Here is a 22500-nt window from a genome sequence, read left to right on the forward strand (position 1 = left end):
TGTGTGTGTGTGTGTGTGTGTGTGTGTGTGTGTGTGTGTGTGTGCGTGTGTGCGTGCGTGCACGCGCGTGTGTGTGTACGTGTGTGGTTGTGAACTGCTACAGACCCATGGGCACACACACACGGACCCCAGCACTACTGCCATTCTGCATGAATGTAAGTACGTGTGTGTGTGTGTGTGTGTGTGTGTGTGTGCGCGCGAGCGTGTGTGTCCGTGTGTGGTTGTGAACGGCTACAGACCCACGGGCACATACACACAGTCCCCAGCACTACTGCCATCCTGCATGAGGGTCATTTACTGTATGATTCAGCCGTAGCACATGTCAGGGCGGCGCAACGACAGCCAGTGCTCCTATTGTATGTTTGTTTGTTTTTTTGTTTGTTTTAGTGGACTCTCTAAGAAGCATATTCGTTGCAGCATATCAACCACCAATTACTAATTGTGTGTGCGTGTGCGTGTGGGTGTGCGTGTGCGTGTGTGTGTGTCTTTCACTCATTTATTATTAACTTTTATTATTACCTTATATTATTATTATTATTATTTATTTTAACGTCTTTCACTCATTTATTAATCTAAATGTATTTATTTGCTCATTTTATTTGTGTGTGTGTGTGTGTGTGTGTTTGTGTGTGTGTGTGTGTGTGTGTGTGTGTGTGTGTGTGTGTCTTCTTCTTCAGATGGGCTTTGTGAGTGGTGTGTATGCAGGTGGTCAGCTTTGCCAGGCGGTGTCGGATCGGAACCTGATGGGTTTCATCTCCTCGCTGCACGAGCTGTGTGCGGCCGAGAGGAAGTTCTACTGCCGCCTCAGTGCCATACGCAGCCAAGTACTGCGCCCTCTAATGGCCCGGGGTAGGCACTGCAAGCACAAATACACACATGGATCACACACAGACCTGCTCACAGCGAGTGCTCTGTTGGTCAGTCATGGGTGAGCGGTTAGGGCGTCAGACTTGCATCCCAGAGGTTGCCGGTTCTACTCCCGACCCGCCAGGTTGGTGGGGGGAGTAATCAACCAGTGCTCTCCCCCATCCTCCTCCATGATTGAGGTACCCTGAGCATGGTACCGTCCCACCGCACTGCTCCCCATGGGGCGCCACTGAGGGCTGCCCCCTTGTACGGGTGAGGCATAAATGCAACTTCGTTGTGTTCAGTGTGCAGTGTGCACTGTGCTGCGGAGCGCTGCGTCACAATGACAATGGGAGTTGGAGTTTCCCAATGGGCTTTCACTTTCACTTTTTCACTTTCATACACACACGCATGACATGGCAGATTGCTTCACAGGCATGTCATTCCACACACACACACACACACACACACACACACACACACACACACACACACACACACACACACACACACACACACACACACACACACACACACACATATACACACACACACACACACACACACAAAGCATATGGAACAGACTAGAGTGGCAATATCCAGAACCTCACTGAATGAATTGCCTTTGTACTGTGTGCAGTAATCACAGATGACGTAGGTTCTTTAATATTTGAATGTTGTAAAGCATAAAATGAACTTGCCATTAACAAGGAAAGTTATATGATCTATCATCCTCCATGAATACTCTTCGAGTAGTCTTCAGAATTCGCCTGTCAACACTCCATGTGTTAACTGTACAGTAAACGTACATATAACATAGGCCTACAGTATTTGTTAAACCAACTGAGTACCTAATTTTCCCAGGGAAAGAATTTGGGGGATTATTTTTGAGAAGAAGGAATGAATTGCCTGGCCCAAATAGCGGCCTAGTCTCAAATTAAATACACCTGCCTTGTCTCTTACGTGATTCGGACAAACTATAGCCCGGGCTATTATTTGGTATTTTATGGTATACTATAATACAGTACATACAATACACAGACACACAGACAAACACACAGATAAACACAGAAATACACATAGACAAACACACACACACACACACACACACACACACACACACACACACACACACACACACACACACACACACACACACACACACACACACACACACACACCTTTCTTCGGTTCCATCAAAGAACCGAAACGTGGAACCGACAGACAAGGCACGTTTCGATGCCAAGTAGAACCTTACCGCAGAAATACATCAGCGGCGATGCGATTCAAGCGACAGAGTGCAGCAGCAAGCGATACGAGCGATTGAGGAGACTAGAGTATGTCCGTACAGGCAGAAGGCAAAGCATTCAAGCATTCCCATTGGCTGTGGTCACTGACCTCTATACAGTCATTGGCTGTCGCGGCTTGTCGCCGAACCGCGTCATAGAAAGTTGAAAAGATTTCAACTTCAAATTGTCGAGCTCGTCGCGCAAATCGCTCTAGTCTCCAGAATCGCTTTTGTCGCGCGACTCAATACAAAGTCAATTACTTCCGTCGCTCGACTTGCTCAGATCGCCGCTGGTGTATTTCTGCGGTTAGCCTTTCTTCGGTTCCATCAAAGCACCGAATTTCGGTGCTCAGTCCTGTGTGTGTGTATGTGTGTGTGTGTGTGTGTGTGTGTGTGTTTGTGTGTTACATACTGACAGCTAACGCCCTGCTTGTCTCCGCTTTCTTATCTGTTGATTGGCCAGCAGAGAGCGTTAAGGCGGGCCTTGGGCAGTGCTTCCTGCTGCTGCAGACTCTGGCAGGAAGTTTCAGCCGTCTCTGCCACCTGATTGGCCAGCACACCGTCTCCCTGAGCCGCTTCCTGCAAGGGGGGCGGGACGTACGGGGTCTCGTCATGCTGAAACAAACAGGCATCTTCCTGGACACCTATAAAGAGTAGGTCACTAAACCAAACAGGCATCTTTGCAGACACCTATAAAGAGTAGGTCACTCAACCAAACAGGCATCTTTGTAGACACCAGAGAACCTCTAACAGGGAGAAGGCTCAGTCTCATTGGTTCCCATTGTAGCCAGTTAGCTTTGCATGCATTCTGCAGTAACGAGCGTAGGCCAGTCCTTCATGTGAGAAAATGTATGGAATGGAAAGGGGAACCCATGCTAAATACATTGCTACTGCCATTTCCAGTCACAAATATTATCAACAAAACATTCCTGGTAAGCACGATGACTGTTGTTTAACAATAGGCCGTATTGACAAATCGTTCAGGTGTGTAGTTTTACAGCAGGTTTGAAGATTTCAACCTGTACTCGCTAGCATCGTGCTAATGTTTATGGGTTTGGCCCCATAAAAATTGAGCTTTGTGACCCAGTATATAATAATCTAGTGGCGCAAAATAATCGAAACGCTACTCAAATGGGGTCTTATTATTTCTAGCTTCGAACTTAATATTAATATTTCAGGACAAAAAATTATAAAAAATCACAAAAATTATAATGGTAAAAAACTCCATTGACACCCATTCATTTTGCACTGTCCCGTGGTTAGGGTTAGCCAATTGTGGCTAACAGGAAGTTCCGTGAGTGAACAGCCCCTGTAGACACCTATAAAGACACAATGGCTCAATGGCACAATTTCTCAATGTGAAGGATCCTGGCCTTGCTAGGACGAGTAACGTCCATTTTCACGTCTTCGCGACTGGCCAAATACTGTTCCAAAGTGAAGCATGCTTCAACATCTATCAAGTGCCACGCTCTTGATTCATAGCATTTTCAAGGCTACACTTGATGCGTCCTTGCCGTGACAAAGTACACAGAATCCTTCACGTTTACAAACGTGGGCTTTCTCTATTAAATACCCATTCCATGAACAATGTTTAGTATAGGGAATGCATATGTGTGCCTTACTTACAGTCAATCCGGAAAGTATTCACAGCGCTTCACTTTTTTCACATTTTATTATCTTACAGCCTTATTCCAAATGCTACAAATGAATCTCTGTTGTCAAAATCCTACACAAATTATCCCATTATGACCATGTGAAAAACAAGTTGTCTTGACAGTTTTGAAAATTTATAAAAATAAAAAACAAAGAAATAATATTTACAAAAGTATTCACAGCCTTTGCTTAATACTTTAACATACATTTAATTTAATTAACATTTAATACTTTAATACAGGACCACCTTTGGTAGCAACTACATTCATTTTTTTCATTTCGAAATGAAAAGGGATTGAAAGAGAGGTGATCTGTGTGTTTTTCAACCTTTCAATACATTGAAATTATACGTTTTGAGTCTGCACCTGGCTAAAATAGATGGGTGTGAGTTTTGATGGAGATTATCATGATCTACTTCTGTAGTTGCAGTGCATGTTGACATGCATGTTTCTTTAGGTGTAATTCAGATTTCCAATGTTGACTGCATTCATGCATCGCCAAACCATGTCAGTCCCACAACCATGCTTGACTCGCCAGATGATGCACTTTTTGTGTAAAACTCACTTGTTTACCACCACACATCCTTGACACCATCTAAAGGAAATTTGTTTATCCTGGTATCAAGAGAGATGAACAGACCAAGGATATTGATCACTGTATGTTGTGTGCTCTGAAGAGACCAAGATAAACAAATTTGCTTTAAATTTGCTTTAGATGGCAGTCATGGGTGAGCGGTTAGGGCGTCAGACTTGCATCCCAGAGGTTGCCGGTTCGACTCCCGACCCGCCAGGTTGGTGGGGGGAGTAATAAACCATTGCTCTCCCCCATCCTCCTCCATGACTGAGGTACCCTGAGCATGGTACCGTCCCACCGCACTGCTCCCCATGGGGCGCCACTGAGGGCTGCCCCCTTGCACGGGTGAGGCATAAATGCAATTTCGTTGTGTGCAGTGTTCACTTGTGTGCTGTGGAGTGCTGTGTCACAATGACAATGGGAGTTGGAGTTTTTAAAAAAGAACTTGTTTTTCACATGATCATAATGGAATAATTTGTGTAGGATTTTGGCAACAGAGATTCCTTTGTAGCATTTGGAATAAGTCTGTAAGATAATAAAATGTGAAAAAAGTGAAGCGCTGTGATTACTTTTCGGATTGACTGTACACCACTGATTCTTGAGAATGTGACATAGATAAAAGTCTTGGCTGTGCAGCAATGCATCAGTCAAGCTCTCCAGATATCTTTTACTTTTTTCATAAAATAGGCAATTACTTGGTTTTGTCAACACCATTTTATATTAGAAGGTTTTTTTTATTAATGTATAAAAGTGAAATAATTTTAACAATTCTAACAGAATTGTAGATTTGTACGTACATATCTTGAACATATTGAGCAATCATAAAATAATACTAAATATTGTTTTAAACTCACAATGTGCAGTTCTGTAGAACTGCTTTAATATGTTCTTCCATGTAGTGATGATATTATTCATCTGTGATTTGTTTTATTTTTTTATTTTTAGTCAGTTGAAATGATGATGTCTGTCCTCATTTACGGCAATGAAATATAATGAAATTACATTTAAATCTTTCAAAGAACTTTCCATTTGTGTAACAGACCAGTTGATCATTACCTGGATTTATTTCGCTCTTGAAAATGTAATTGATTGTCAACAGAATTTGAACAGCACTTTTAAAGCTGGCACATGTATTTGCTGAAGTTTCAAGAATCAGTGACACAGAATATGAGGAAAATGTGGAACGGGACACTTTTATAGTTTGTGGCACAAAATAATTGTTGGGGTGTAGTCCAGGGGTGGGGAACCTATGTCTCAAGGGTCATTTACAGCCCTTGAGGTCGACTTATCCGGCCCTGTATGTCATTTTAATGTTATGCAATTTCACATGAAATATAACATGTTTTCTAAAAAGTCTTAGAAATTACATTTGTAATACAATTAAGTGATACTTTCAGGGAACCTAGTGAAGGTAGGTTCTGTTATAAAGGTGTCCGTCTTCAATATAGGCTTAAAGTGCATGGGGAAATCCTGGTTTGTGTGAATAGTACGTCCCTTGGAGGACTTTGTCAAATTTGAAGTGGGCCCTGAAATGAAAACGGTTCCCCACCCCTGGTGTAGTTACCATACTGTATGAATAATTCTGTAAGTTTTATCTTTTCTATCTGCACAAACCCACTTCATTTGCAGGGTTGCCAGATGTGACTACTATTTTGAAAATAAATTCTATTGATTTCAACGGCCATAAATATATATATAAAAAAACACCCAATGCCCTTTTTTGCCTGCAGACAGTCACACTAAACAGCCCATTTGGGTGACAGACTGCCGAATCTGGCAACATAATTGCTGTAAGTAATCGCCATTGCTCTCTCTTCATTCTTTCTATCTTTCTATCTTTTGTTCTTTGTTCTCTCTCTCTCTCTCTCTCTCTCTCTCTCTCTTTCTCTCTCTCTCTCTCTCGCAGGTACAGCTGTTCAGTGGGGAATTTCCTGGTGATGGGTGGTTTCCAGTGCCTTCTCAAGCCTTTACAGTGAGTCCGTGCCGTGTATGTGTGTGCGTGTGCGTACCATGTGTGTGTACCTTGTGTGCGCGTGTGTGTGTGCTGTCCCCACACAAATGTTTGACAGCCAGCCAACTCATTCACTCATCATCAGTATCAGGAAAGGGCGAGACAGGGTGCCGTAATTCCGTTAGTTTAATAATGGTGAAATGTTAGTCTTATACATTTATGAGTACATTTCAAATTTCATTGTTTGAGTTGCTCCGGTTGCCCCATTGGGCTGCACCACAGCACCACCTTTGTGGTCTCTCTCCAGGGTTCCCACTGGTGCTTGAATTCCTTGAAAATGCTTGAATTTCAATTAAGTGTTTTCAAGGTTGTGAAAATGCTTGAATGTTTGGTGAAGTGCTTGAAAATGCTTGAAATTTGTGTCAAGTCAAACTCAGTAAGCCAAATAATAGAAATAAATTGTTCAGGTACATCAAAAATCTGAGGGAGTGAGATGTCAGATGGGATTAAAAACGCAACACTTTCTGGGGGAGGACCCACACACCCCCTCTCCACAATCTATTAAAGGTGCTGGAAAACTGAAAATGTGGTGCTTGAAGGTGCTTGAAAAGTACTTGAATTTGTTCATGAAAAAGGTGTGGGAACCCTGTCTTTCAAACTTTGTGGATCTCAACTTTCATCGTGGCTGTAGCCGTCTGGGACATTGTAGCCTTGATGGTGTAGCCTTTCCCACTGAAACTCAACTCACTCCCGCTCGCCTCCTGCTTTACAGATTGAGAATCGGTGCCTGAATAGATGGCCTGGAGTAGGTTCTCATCACAGAGCTGCCCAGGATCATAAATGCCAATGCCAAATATGTTTGGGCTGGTCCTCCACCATTGCGTCATAGAGATTAGAGCCAGACGAAGTTGACAGACATCATTGGGATCATGCAGATCGTAAGTGATGAGGCCATGTAGAGGTTGCATCTCGTCCTCCCGCCCGCTGAGGGAGAAGGCGACTTCTTGGCTCCCAGCAATTGTTGGTTGTGGTGGATCAGAGACTTTTCCTGCTTTCATAAAAACTCTGCAAGGATTAATAACATTATTAGTAATATTACATCATAATCGACAGACATTTTGTCCAATAGAAACAGATATTAAAAGGCAGGGAATCAATCAGCCATACTCCCTGGAGCGATATGGATACTAATTTGCATTGCTCAAGGGCACTTAAACCATGGATGATGGTGTAAGAGACTGGCCACATTCTCCCCTCTAGGACTTCTGTCATGATTATCACGCTAACAATGTTGAACTGAGGAGTCGCAGAACATGTAGATCTACAAAGGTAAATGAAGTAAGAGCATAGAATAGCAACAGATGGATTGGATATGTATTGTCCTTTCTGAAAATTGTTCTGTGCCATTTATATGGTTACAAAAGCACAATAGACAAAACACAATGTTCTCACCCTACCTCCAACCCTTTTAAAAAGACAATATGACCAAAAAATGTACGTAAATACATTACAATGTTTAAGTGCAGGTATTTAGAACCAAAGTGCAATATTTCATTCAGAATCGCACGGTTAGATCCCTGTTTAGCAAGGATTTTCAAGTGCGTATCAACTGATGATTCAGAGCAAGTGCCGGATTCAAGTATACACACACACACACACACACAAACACACACACACACACACACACACACACACACACACACACACACACACACACACACACACACATACACACACCCACACACCCACACACACACCAATTGCACCAGATTCTATGATGCGGGTTGAGGGATGGTGGGGTGATGGACTTGAGGTGTGCTAGCACCAGTCTTTCAAAGCATTTCATCACAATAGGTGTGAGTATTTGCCTTACTGGTCTTCTTGTATACATTTTGTGACGCAGAAAATGTACGAACGGTAACAACTGTATGGGGCAGTTGTGGACGACGAACAGTTAGTGAGCTAGCCTTGGGATTGGAAGGTTGTCCACCTCCATCAGGATCATGGAAATAGTGGACTGGTGGTTAAGGAAGTTGTAGCAAAGGGGAGTATAGTTGCCCTGCTGGGACTCGAACCCGGACGTTCTGGAGCAGTAAACTGGGGCTCTGACCACTACACCAAAGAGCCAGGCTCGTTGGCATGACAGTCAGAACACACCCACAACCCTAGTGATGGTCACTCCACCACACTGCCTTCCCCTTCGGGAAGCGCATCCGTGCGCTTCACACACTCATGGTGTCCCTCACGAAACTGCCCATCATGCTTCTCCCATCCAGTGTGCCCCATCATCAATGCTTCACCCATCACTGGGGTACCTCACACCGGGGTCACCAATCCTGGGGGTCCCACACATGGAATTATGGCTCACACAGAGTGGGTACGCTTCCAATAGCCTCACGACAGCCATCCCACTTCTGACACCATTTGTAGCGAAGGGGAGTAGAGTTAGCCAGCCGGGACTCGAACCCGGACGTTCTGGAACAGTGAACTGGGGCTCTGACCGCTACACCAAAGAGCCAGACTCGTTGGCAATGACAGTCAGAACACACCCACAACCCTAGTGATGGTCACTCCATCACGGAAGTAAACTTGTAGACGGAGGTTACTAATCTGATTCTCCTCTGTGTTATGATAGTTGACCAGCTGTCATTCTCCAACCACATCACATCATTCACCCAGGCCTGCCAATTTGAGCTGTTCAACATATGGAAAATCGGACCTTATCTGACCGAACATGCAGCGCAAGTACTGGTTCAGGCCATGGTCATGTCCGGCATGGACTACTGCAACTCCCGTCTGGCAGGTCTACCTGCTTGTACAATAAAACCACTGCATATGGTCCAGAATGCGGCAGCACGTTCGATATTGACTCAACCCAAAAGGACCCATTTTACTCCTCTATTCATCGAGTTACACTGGCTACCACTCGCTGCCCGGATCAGGCACAAGGGCTTTACCCTTGCCTACAAAACCACCTCAGGAACGGCCTCAGCTTATCTGAAGGAAATACTTAGGCCGTATGTTCCTGGAAGAGAACTACGCTCCTTCAGAACAAATTGTGTGGCCTTGCCGCATGCTCGCTTTAGGCAGTCCCAGTCAATACTGTCCTCTGTCATTGACTCTCAGTGGTGGAACAGACTCCCAGAGGCAGCAAGACACATCTCAATCTTCAAGAAGCAATTAAATTGATTGCATACATACATTACAGTTCTGTCTTATTGTATTGAAAGACAAAGTAAAATATACTATAGGTTTAGACTTTAGTTTAGGCAAATACAGTCTGCTAGGCTAGCTGATCTTGCAAATGCTAACTACATTTGTAGAAATCATCTCAAGGACCACTTGAGGTATCTTGTTCACCACCAGTGGTCTGCGCCCCATACTTTGAGAATCAAAGTACGGCTAGACTAACTGTATTTCTGAGTAACATGAGTAATTTTGACTACATGTGCAAAACATGAAATGAAAACTCACAAAGGATTGCGAAGCTTGACTCCCTCAGCGCAGATGGACAGTTTCACTGTGACCTCTGGAATGTACCTAAAATTAGTATGATAAACAAATCAGACACAACCCCTTCACTTCACATTTACACTCCTTCGGCATATATTTCCAGTTAATAAGTTAAGTTTCCAGTTAATATTAACAGTTAATAAGGGATGGGCAAGTACTTATGTAAAACATTGTATGAACACAAAAAAATCATGTTGCAGAATCTAGAGCGATACTACCTAACAATAATGATGTAATGATAAAGCAGACTGTACAGCTTCATACTGAGACAGCAACAAGTGTGCCGTCATCTGGTCAGCTTTGATTATGAGCTGAACATGTTCCAGAACTATCTATCTAGTTCAACACTGTATCAATGTTCCACAATAGCTAGGTTTACACGGCCATTCATAGAAATGGAACATGTGACTACTCAATCGGAATAGAAATGTACACATAACCTCCCCAATCGGAATAAGTTTGTTTGATCCCATTAAAGTTCTAATCAGATTGGAAGAGGTGGTGTAGTGTGTCCCAGTTATAATGCACTTATTCCGATTCTATTTTGAGCAGAATTCCATTTTTTACCTCAAACTGTTTGGTGTGACTGACAATTACACCTTCGATATAAAGATTGTCGTGTGTGATTTTGTGTCATATGAACGTGGCATTCAGATCAGATGATGGAATAAGATCTGTTGGAAAATGGTGTCCTTAGATTCCTATGTGAATTCCATACATCCATACAAGCCCCTCAAATTGTCATCCTACATTCATTGCATACATAAAGCTCCTTGTATTGAAAGGTGTTACAAAAGAGCACAAAAGCTGATTGATATGAACAACATTGCAAACAAGAGATGATATGCATGCATCTATTAAACACTAATGAATACAAGTGTGAACATACCTGTCCGTTGACATGACAGACAAAAAGAGTATTTCACCAATTCCCCGGATGGGTTCTCTGTACAAGACCAGATGTGCTGTCTCTCTGATTCAGAGCAATCAGAAGGAGACCAGACCACTCCCTGGTATATCTACTCCTTGACCATGCCCCGCCCCTTTAAAGTCCTGCCTCTAGCTTGATTTGATCGATTTTAAGATCTTTAAAAAAACATTATCAACCTAATTCTACTGCCCATTAACCCGGTCCATTTACCCCACAGATTTAACCCTCAAAGAATTGATGGGATCTGATATATTCGTTGTGTCCCAAGGATCTCAGTCTTCCCAGGAAGTATAATATCTGTTGTATCTTGTTGCAAATGTGCTCTGACCAGAAGGCACTGTCCACATACAGCTAAGGACAAAAATAAGAGACCACTTTGAAATGTTCCATTTTCTGATTTTACTACTTTTAGGAGTGTGTTTGAATGAAATGAACATTGTTGTTTCATTCTATAAAATACTGACATTTTCTCTGAATTCCGAATGAAAATGTTAAGGGTATATTATTTACGGTATAATATTTAGCAAGGCCGCCTGGAGCCATACGGCCGTACGCACTCTGCGTACCTTCACGAGAGGGAGTTTTTATTTTATTTTTTTATTTTTTATAAATAAATAAATATTATGCCTATTGTGTCTTCTATAAATGTTGTGCACCATATGATATGAGAAGAAGCAGCATATATGTTAAAATTAAATATCAGAGCAGAGAGACTATGGCTGGCACCATTGATTTATAAAGGCACATAGCCTACTTTTTGCTGCTGCACTGAACTCGGCCGCTCCTGAAAAGATGCTACAGTGTAACAAGTTCTAGTTCTATCAGCGGAATTCTAAATCGAGTGGCAGGCTACTTCCAGTCAGACATACAAGAATAGATCACAATTTGTTCTTGTTTAAGACAGCTGTAGACAGCTCTCTTCCCATCTATAATAACGAATGTGTCTTGGCGTCGGCGCTGATGGCAGAACAATCAAATAACCGAAGTTTGTCTTGAAAGTGACAAGTTTCAATCGCAGGGTAAATGCAGATCATGTGGACTAGCAAGGATGCATTGGATGGATAGCGCAGTACAGGTAGGCTAAGCTGTTTCATTCATCAAGCCAGCCGTGGCAAATAGGCTACCTTGCTTCTGGTGTCTTCACAAAGTAGTTTGGTTACCGTTCGGTGTACGTGGCTTTGTACAGAGACGGTTTTCTGAGAACTTTGCTTTGTACTAGCTAACTTCATGGGACGGCAGCCAGCACTTGACAGCTGGTTAGCAATTTGTTTCAGCCTCAAACAAGGCTGTCCGCGCAAATTTGCATGAGCGCAATTCTACATGTTTTGATGACTTTAGGGTCGAAACAATGCAGCTTGGATATTTCAAGGCTTATTGCACACTTGTTATTTCATGTTTGCTGACATGAATAGCATGCCGCAAATTGTGTTGTGATATTTCAGTGCTTAGTGGTTCCGCTTGTGGTTGTGCTCTGTATTGCGCGTGATCAGCCTGGACTGACGTTCGGTGCTGATGTAGTCGGGCTTACTGCTTTTCTTTGAGCTGGGAGCATAAAAAGCCAGGGCACTTTATGCAGACCCTCTGTCGTGTTTGTGATGTGAACTTCATGCACGCTGCAGCAGACATCTCTGCGCCAGCTTTCGAGTGAAAAAGTTGCATAAAGCTTGAAAAGTTGTATCCAAATGATCCAAATCCAAATACCAATACCATACTGGTCAAGTCTGCAGGCGCCCCTGATATTTAGAGTATTTATTTGCAGAAAGTTACAAATGGTCAGAAGCACACAAAAGACGCAATATTTTCAGGACTTAGAAAATGTAAAGAAAACGAGATGATGCAGATCGTCTTGGCATGCTCTCCACCAGTCCTTCACATTGTTCTTGGATGACTAAGCTTTGTTTGATAGCTTGTGATCACCCCTCTTCCATCTGATACATTTTCATAGGTTTTCCATGGTACTCAGCCCTGGAGATTGGGCTGGCCATGGCGGGGTCTTGATCTGGTGGTCCCCCATCCTCACATTAATTGACAAAGCTGTGTGGCTTGGAGCATTGTCCTGCTGAAAAAGACAGTCCGAGTTGGGGAACTTTGTCAGAGTAGAGGGAAGTAAGTTTTCTTCCAAGATAACATTTGTACGTGGCTTCAGTAGTGTGCAAAGATGAATAATCACTGAGAAACAGTATTTTATGTTTGCTTGCATCCTTGTTTACTGTTAACATTTGTGTGGTGATCTGAAAATGTTAAGTGTGCCAAATTTGCAAAAAAAGTAAAAAAATATGAAAAAAATCTGCCAGACAAAGTGACCGGCCGAGTTTCTTCCGGACATTTTATTAACATGCCGGTCAAATAGGCTATTTCACCATTCCAAACTAGCTTGAATTCTCACTTGCATGACCTAGACCGTGCATGAACAACTAAACACCCCCACCAACTCTGTTCAATGCAATAAGATCAGACAGACACATTGCTGTGCACACGGAGACTGTCCGTCACTCCACGGCAATACAGCTTTCGGCACCACTCTTCAATGCTCTCACATTCTACACACAGACATGCGCAGCCTCTCTCTGTCACATTGTCACCATCATCCATAGCCTACATAACAAACCGGTAGTGGGATAACAACGATTACAAAGCGATAATTGAAGTGAAGAGTGAATGAAACGGGAATTAATTTAAATATAATGTCAGCTCTGCATAAGCAAACAGATGGCTCTGAAGCATCCCATTTCACGTGCTATTGCTGGAGCCATTCACAAGCCTACACAACAGAACTCCTCGTTCAAACCTTGATATTTTTTTCTCGAGATGATCGCCTTGGCTACCACATGCACAATCTCGGCAGAAAACAGCACCGAAAGCCATCAAATGCGCTTATGTCCAGGCATTGCCCCATCCGAATTTAAGCTATCATTTTCCAACTGTTTTTGCAATGAACGCCAGTATTCTCACAGTTACCCCCGACCAGCAAACTAACAAACTAATACTGCTACGAACAAACTGGCTAAGAACTGTTCATTGGGATCAATCTCGAGGAAGTCACAGTGAACTTGTGAAACGCATGTTTACACAATGGCTGAGATGAAGGGAAATAGAAAGCGAACACAAATGAGCCATGACCTGAATCTGTGATTATTATGGCAGCGGGCAGGCTAGATACGTAGCTAGCGAGCTGCTAATAGACAAAGTTTTGCCTACCTGAACTGAGTTGTTGAGCGTGTCACTACTTTCTACTTTATTTCTGAAAGTATTTCCATTTGGGGGCAGCAATAGTCCAACTGATGTGTTGAAAACAAGACCAGCCATCTTATTTTATTACTGGAATATTACACGGTCACTGTTTGTTTCTTCTCATGAGAAGCGCTTGCTGTCAGCTGCCAAGAATCTGACCGGCAAAACTTGGCTATTCTGATTGGTCGACAGAAATCACATTTTTCTTATTTTCTCTTAGCAACTAAGCCATGATTGGCTGTTTATCTACATTTCGAGGACGCAGCTGTGTGCGCCCAAGAAGAGAAAATTGATTTTAGATCTATAGACGGGATTAGGCTATTATACATTTCAAACGGACACTTTGACCGGTGATAATTTTTTTCTCGGACATTCACATTTTTTCCGGCCAATGACCGGTAATTACCGGACAACGGAATGTCTGGTAGGGGTTATAAATATACGCACGGCACTGTATGCCTATGCATATGTACTGTATGTGAATACTCTGATCAACCATATGCCTAAGCATAGTATGTGTATGAATACTCTGATCAACTTTGTTTAAATGACAAGCAGTGGGTGGAAGGGGTGGTAGTTAATTGGACCATCAGCAGTTCAGCACACTCACAACCCTCTACATGGATGTTGAAATGGGGACAAAAAATTTCACCTCAGCTGTTTTCACGCAAACATGTTTACATAGACATGTATAAAAACTATAAAGGGGAAAAATGTAGGGAACTTCTTTAGAAAAGCGGCTCTTCAAGAGAAAAGCTGTTTTTCACTTCTCTAAAGTAATGCAATCTCCCATCTCAAGTAAAAGTGCATGATTGTTTCAAAGTCATATTAACCCATAACCCAGCCACCTACGACAGTACATAACACCACAGATTTAACCAACACCCTCAAACACCATTCCTGCTCCAAAAATGGTAAACCGATGGTAAAATCAAGCAACAGCATACAATAAAAACAGAATGATAACAGAAAAACTGAAAAGTCACAGATATTTGCTCTATGAAATGAAAATGTAGGACAACTCCATATAAAAGCCTTCCTTTAAATGCAAAATGCAGTCTCCAGTTCTATGCATTTGTCCATATGAAAAAAGTCTTTTTTCTATTGTGGTATTGTTGAGGGTTGTGGTTGTAACAATAGGGATGCAATAGCTTTGTTGTACTAGGCCTGTATCATCATTTTACCCCACTGCTTTTGACTGTGGGTGGGCCAGATTCTACTGTACAAGAAATACATGTATTATCCTAGCAGTGGTAGAGGAAAACATTTGCACCTTTCAAGAAGACATTGATCTTTATGCAGGATGTTGTAGGCATCTGATTGGAACTCTGTGCATATTGTCAATCCAGCCATGGGGTCATCTCTCTGGTCCATTTACTGTACATTCACTTTCATTAGTTCATAAAACCTCTCAAAAATCTGTCTTCAGCAATTTATTGACTCAGTCTTGAGTTAAGTTTCTTGTTGAGTGGTTGTCAGGTTTCAGCCTGTCTTACCTCGGACTGTCTGATTGCTGAATATTGTGTTCTTCTGAACACTCGATGTAGGTTTCAGTTCTGGAATATAACGGCACTGCTGGGTAATAGTTTTCTGGTAGTATCAACTTTAATTCTTCTCAATCTTTGGCAGTTACTTTGTGAACACATTTCTTGTGACACTGATATCTTTTTAACTGTGCGTTTCAAAGTTCTGTGATAACATGTCAAATACCCTGCCAATTTCAAGACAGCCATATCCCTCTGGAAGACTTTGTAATTGTTTAAATGCTTTTCAGAGTTTGCTAAATTTCTTTAGTGGCCCATTTTCCCAGAGGAAAACAAAGTTGACTAATAATTATGCACACCTGTGGGCTGCTTCGGTTACACCCTCTCTCATTATAAAAAGGTGCATGGCCCGGAATGCTTAAATTCAATAGCTTTTCATGTTCATACAGCTTGGTGTTGGAAAATATGCATACAATTGATCAATGATATGGTCAAAACTTGTTTGTCTAATAATTCCACACTGTAGATGTCCTACTATTGCCACTCTAAATGGAAACAGGTACATGCTAAAAATGGTAACATCATACTAAAGTATAACAAAACGGCACATACAACACTGTGAGCTTAATTGCATAAGTAATGGTAATTTGAGATGAATGTCTTCATGAATGAAAGATATGAATAATTACCTAATGTGAATTTTTGAGTAATAACTGTCTTCAAGTTAAATTGCTAAAGTTAACCTTGAGCTTGCCCTAAAGATACCCTTGTAGACCTACTGTAGGTGTTTTGCTTTTCATCCTTTGTAAATTTCAACTTTCATAATGGCGTTGCATGTCTGGGACATTGTTCCCCTGACTATGTATCCGTTGCCACTGAAACACAACTCACTGCCGTTTGCTGTGTCGCTGGCAGAGGTTTTGTTATCCACTGGTTTGTACATCATGCCAAGTAGCTTATCGTCACAGGGCATGTCAGGCTTGAACACTCCTAACCCAAATTCATTGGACCAGCTAACCCTGTCGAAAGGGACAGAGAACATAATGGCGAGGCGACACTCGGCTTTCTTCCGCTTCTTAGAGTTGCACATATCAAAGGTGATGACGCCGTAGACCGCTTGCAGAAGAGTATCGTGCTTGCAGAATGAAAACACGCCCTTTTCATTTACACATATGGATGGTGGAGGAGGATCCAGGACTTGACCCGTTGACATGTACACCCTGAAAGAAATGTCCTTTCTTTTAAAATGTGGCGTTACAAAAGAGATGCATGCATCTTAAAAGTGTAGGTTGTTGCATAATTAGCACACAACACAACTAGCTCTTCAATGCACTACCTAGGCTAGTTTCATACCTTATGCAGCCCAATGTGGTTTACAAAAAATAAAAAATAAGAAAAAAAAACACAATAAATACATTACATTGCAGAATAAGTGGACAAAAATGCTTTCTCTTTTGCCATGGTGTTCTTTTCGGTGGTAGTTTTTGCCTTGACTATAAATTTGGAATTCAGGATGTCTGTACTGTCTGTCTGAAATGTCTGTGCGCTGTATGGACTGTGGCACTGTTTAGTCTAGTCGTGATCCCCATAGGCCCCTATACTGAACCCAGAAATGTTGAGTACCCTAAACTTTTATTGCAGAAATGTCATCTATAGGTCAAATGAAGGGGATTTAGCTTGGTTGCCCAAAGTTGCACTTTGGGCAATTTGCGTAATTAGCATAAATATATTGTTAAGGTTAAGACTACTGTAGGTGAATAGGCAAAAAACTTAAATCATAGATATCACCTTGAAACTTTCTCAGTTGATTACTGGTAATAAGAGAAGAAAAAAATGTATTGGAAGTTTTCTGTATTTTGATGTTTAGATATGCAAATGAGGGCATGAATCATCAATTATGCCCTAATTTGCATACAGAGGAAATCAGCTTTGCATGGTAAAACCAGACTCAAAATTATTTTTCTGTGGGTAAAATATGTATATTTGGGGTTGAGTTAGTGAAAACCTTTTGAGGACCCTGGTCAAGAAGCAGTTTGACATGTACCGTAAATGGATGAATTAGGTGTTTCATGCTTAACCCCTGTACTCTATGCATGTACATACGTACAGTGAACATCAGTTAAATGTTAATCAATTAATCATGATGGCATTATTCAATAATTTGCATCCCTCACCATACCATTTAAAAAGTTTTGGGGGGACCTTATCTTACTAAACAACACAAATAAACCACACACAGTTCATAAGGATGAATACCAAGAAGATAATGAGACTGAAGAGTGTCAAAACAAAATATGGAGATGGTGAAGGTTATGTGTTTGTTCCATGTGTTTACATGTGTGTGCGTGCTTACACAATGGTATACAATAATTAATGGAGTAATTCATACCAAACATGTTCTATTAGGCTCAGGTTAGGACTCTGTGCCAGTCAAGTTTATCCACACCATACTCTGTCATCCATGTCTGTTTGCAGTGCACCAATGCACAAACAAGGTACACTACATAGTCATGTTGTAAGAGGAAGGGGCCTGCTCCAAACTGTTCCTTCAAGGTTTGGAGCATGGAATTGTCCCAAACTGTTTTGGTATCCTGAAGCATTCAAAGTCCATCTCACTGGAACAATGGGGCCAAGGCCAGCTCCAGAAAACAACCCCACATCATCATTTCGCATGCACTTGGCAGTCCAAAATGTACCCTTCTCCTGGCATCCTCCAAAACTCAGACTTATCCATCAGATTTCCAGATGCCCGATGCATCACTCCAAAGGCCTTCTGAAGTCTACAATAATCTCCAGTGGCAGTGTGCTTTACACTATCGAATCTGGGGCTTCGCTTAGCACTTGGTGATACATGACTTCGGAGAAGCTTTTTGGCCATGGAAACCCATTCCATGAAGCACTCTGCACACTGTATTTGGGCAAATCTGAAGATCACATGAAATTTGGGGCTCTGTAGCAATTGACTGTACAGAATGTCGGTGACATCTTTGCATTATGTCCTCCTTCAGTTTATGTGGCCTACCACTTCAGAATGGATGAGTTGCTGTTGTTCCCAGTGTCCATTTTCTTATAATAAAGCTGATAGTTGACTATGGAATATTTATAAATGAGAAAATTTCACAACTGAATTTGTAGCACAGGTGGCATTCTATGAGAATAGAATTCACGCATGAATTCACTGAGCTCCGGAGAATGGCCCATTCTTTAACAAATGTCTGCATGCCTGAGTGCTTGATTTCATACACCTGCAGCCAGGCTAAGTGAATAGGACACCAGACTCTGATCATTTGGAAAATGAAAAATAATTTTGAGTCTGGTTTTACCATGCAAAGCTGATTTTGTGTGTATGCAAATAGGGCATAATTGATTATTCATGCCCTCATTTGCATATCTAAACATCAAAATACAGAAAACATCCAATACATTTTTTTCTTCTCTTATCACCAGTAATCAACTGAGAAAGTTTCAAGGTGATATCTATGATTTAAGCTTTTTTGCCTATTCACCTACAGTAGTCTTAACCTTAACGATATATTTATGCTAATTATGCAAATTGCCCAAAGTGCAACTTTGGGCAACCAAGCTAAATCCCCTTCATTTGACCTATAGATGACATTTCTGCAATAAAAGTTTAGGGTACTCAACATTTCTGGGTTCATGAAATCACGACTAGACTGTTGCTGGATCCATGTAATGGAGATCTGTTTGTCTGCCTATGCAGTGTGTGTGTCTTCTCTGTATGTGGTGCTAGACACTCACAGAGCTAATACACATATTGCTCGGAAAACACACACACACACACTCTCACACTCACTCCTGTACAGGTATGTAGTGTGTGTGTCCGTGTACATCCTGTTAAGTGTCTTTGAGTACCATGAAAAGCGTTCTACAAAACATACAGGTTTCCCTCTCTGATTGCTCTTCTTTTACCTGTGACCCTCCCCTTTGTCAGATTCTTTGGGTCTTTCTCAAAACCTAGTGCAGTGCACTTCCAAGTGTATCAGCCTAATTATTCACACCCAGTAATTGGATACTCTTTACACCCAGTGATTGGATATTCCGTAGAGTTATACACTGGGCGTGACTAATTAGGCTGATACACTTGGAAGTGCACTGCACTAGGTTTTGAGAAAGGCCGTTTGTCAGACTTTTTTGTCATAGGCCACTGGCAGAACGTGAGAAATCCCTTGGAATCCCACACAAGCATCCTACAAACAATAAACTTAGCTGTAACAGCTTTGCAGTTACATGCGTCCTAGGCACAATTACTGGCAGTAGTGGACAATCACACTCGTTAAATCCTGATAACATCACTAGAAACTCACCGGGGACGGCAAACCGTGTCAGTTTGTGTGCAGTTTGTGAGCTCCAGAATGAGCTTGCGTTGTGAGGAGGTCTGGATGCTGTCGATGATGTCAGTCAGGGCAGATATGTTAGTACCCACTGCTCCTGCTACCGCAGCAGTCGCTGATACAGGCTCAACCATGGCTTGTCATTGGAGGCTTGGGATGAGTTCCCTTGTGTCCCAAAAGCCTCTTTACTAGTGTAGTCTGATGTTAGACGGTCCCGTGAGATGTCTCGTGAGCACTGCTCCTCAAAAATGACATAGGAATATTTTAGCTAAGGAAGGGGTATCTTTCCTGTAGTTGACAGTGCTGTTCTGATTGGTTTAATGGAGGGAAAACAGTTGTTTTGGTTTGTTTCCCAGTGGAGGTTTTGTGAAGTTGGCTAGATCTGATAGGGCATACCAACACACCGGTTGCCAGAGGGGGGTGACTTCCTGCTCAATCGGGCTGTTTAGGATGATCATCTGCAGGGACACCAAAACGTATTGGTTGGGTTTTTCTGTTGCTGTTTGATCACAGACATCAATAGTTTTTTTTTAATGCAAATTGGGTGGGATCTAAAGCCATTAGATAGTTTTTGAGCATTTATTGGGCTGGAAATAATCAGTCACATCTGGCATCTGCACACAGGAAGCAACGACGATAAGGTGTTTCCACCAGACATGTCCAGACCTTGCCCCCACAGGCCCCCACAGTGCTGTACTATTACACCATTCAATCCATGTCTAACAACACAGACATCTCCCCAGCCCCAGTTTCTGTCTGTTTTAGGTGCTGGTTACACGTATGTGGACATTTTTGAATGCTGATTTTTAAAATCTGTTTTTTCTGTTGTGGATTGACGGGTGGATTATAGCGTCTTGAATTGGACATTTTAAAGAGTTTTGAAATGTGCCTTCTAAAACTCCCTTTACGTGTAAATGAGAGGGCAAAACCAATGTTTTTTCAAAAATATTCATTTTCAAACAGCTTCTTAAGCCGGTTCTCGATTCTGATTGGCTGATAGTCGTGGTCAATTGAGCGTAAACCTACACCTTCCAACTGAAGATTCTATGCGCGTCTAAGTTAGGCCAAGCGCGTCTACGGTAATGAGAATATTTTGCAGTTGGGGTAGGGAGTCTGCAAGAAGAGCATATCTTTGCACCATCTGTGGTTGGGGTATCAATGTGATTGCAAAGACATTTCATTCCTGCAAAGTGTATCGCCCCTTTCTGAGGTTTTGTAGCGAAGTGTGTGTGGCAGTGCGACGACGCACACACGCCGAGTAACGTTGCCGGAGTAACCACAATCACTTCCTCAACTTTTCGCGGATTAGATCAATTGTTATTAAAGCATTTTTAAAGAAATTTGGTCAACAATTAAGTGTAACCATGTTAGATAAGCAATAAGCCACTTGAGTCTGTGGGTTATGCTCTGTTGATGACTGCTTTGGGAAGAAACTGTGTGTGTGTCGGTGTTGTGTTGTTTCAGGGAATATGCTTCTCTGGTGTGTTATGTGCGTGTGTGTTTGTGTTGTTCCAGGGACTGCTTTGGGAAGAAGCTGTGTGTGAGTCTGTGTTGTGTTGTTTCAGGGACTATGCTTCTCTAATGTGTTCTGTGTGTGTCGGTGTTGTTCCAGGGACTGCTTTGGGAAGAAGCTGGATGTTCTTCAGCAGCTGTCTGAGCCAAGAGAGAAGGTCCCCTCGCCTGACTCCAGTCCTGCTTCCGGTTCTGGTTCCGGGTTGCTACAGTCTCTGCTTTACCTGCCTGTGAGGCACATGCACCAGTACAGCAGACAACTGCTCAAGCTAGCCACTTGCTACCACGTGGTGAGTACACACACACACACACACACACACACACACACACACACACACACACACACACACACACACACACACACACACACACACACACACACACACACACACACACACACACACACACACACACACACACACACACACAGATAACTGCTACTATTTCACACACATACATACAGTACATACTCTGATATCTACTGTTGCTGTGGATGACTTGGGGTTGGGTACCAAATCACACTATTGGGAAGTTAAAGCCCCCCCTTTCCACTTCCTAACGCTATGTTGCAATAACGTGTTAGTATGGGTCTGCGAAATCTATGTGCTGGATGCAATGTAGTGAAGGCACCACTTAATATTGCACCCAGAGCATTGTAGCGAGGCGGAGGGTCACCGCAGCCAGCTCCTGCATGTCGGCCAGCCCCGTCTTCTGAGCCGTTCTCCCACAGGCTCTCCTCCGAGCGTTCAAGAATGGGGAAACATCCCAGAGAAATCATAAAGTACTCCAAAAATTCTCCGGGACCCTGCCCTGCAGTTCCAGTCCCCAAATCCAAGAGTCAAGGCCCCACGCCAACCTCGACTCCACTAGTGCTCCGGCTAGCCATCAAACTCCTACCTGGAGCTCATGACCGACCCAGGTGTCTGGGCGGTCCCCCTTCTTGGAGCTTTGGGGGTGCAAAGGTCAAGTGGCGCCCTCAGATGGATTGTAGGTGTAAGTGTAGTGTCTGTTGCCATGCGCTACTCTAAACCATCCTAAAAGCCCTTTCTAACAACACACTCACACTCACACAAACACACATACACGCACACACACACGCACACACACACACATTCAGTGACTGCGTGCGTGCGTGTGTGTGTACAGTTAGCTGTTGTTAATGGGTA

General features: G+C 42.6%; 1 protein-coding gene across 1 annotated transcript in view; it reads left to right on the top strand.

Moving 5' to 3' along the window:
* LOC134460547 (alsin-like) overlaps window positions 1–22500 on the top strand; it is a 59136-nt gene that overhangs the window by 15413 nt on the left and 21223 nt on the right. Inside the window, exons 15-18 of the mRNA XM_063212927.1 lie at window positions 678–849; window positions 2601–2787; window positions 6267–6332; window positions 21435–21624. Of these exons, the coding sequence (XP_063068997.1) occupies window positions 678–849; window positions 2601–2787; window positions 6267–6332; window positions 21435–21624 (615 nt within the window). The remainder of the gene's footprint in view (window positions 1–677; window positions 850–2600; window positions 2788–6266; window positions 6333–21434; window positions 21625–22500) is intronic.

The sequence above is a fragment of the Engraulis encrasicolus genome, chromosome 13 (genome assembly GCF_034702125.1).
Source record: "Engraulis encrasicolus isolate BLACKSEA-1 chromosome 13, IST_EnEncr_1.0, whole genome shotgun sequence".
Taxonomy (NCBI): domain Eukaryota; kingdom Metazoa; phylum Chordata; class Actinopteri; order Clupeiformes; family Engraulidae; genus Engraulis; species Engraulis encrasicolus.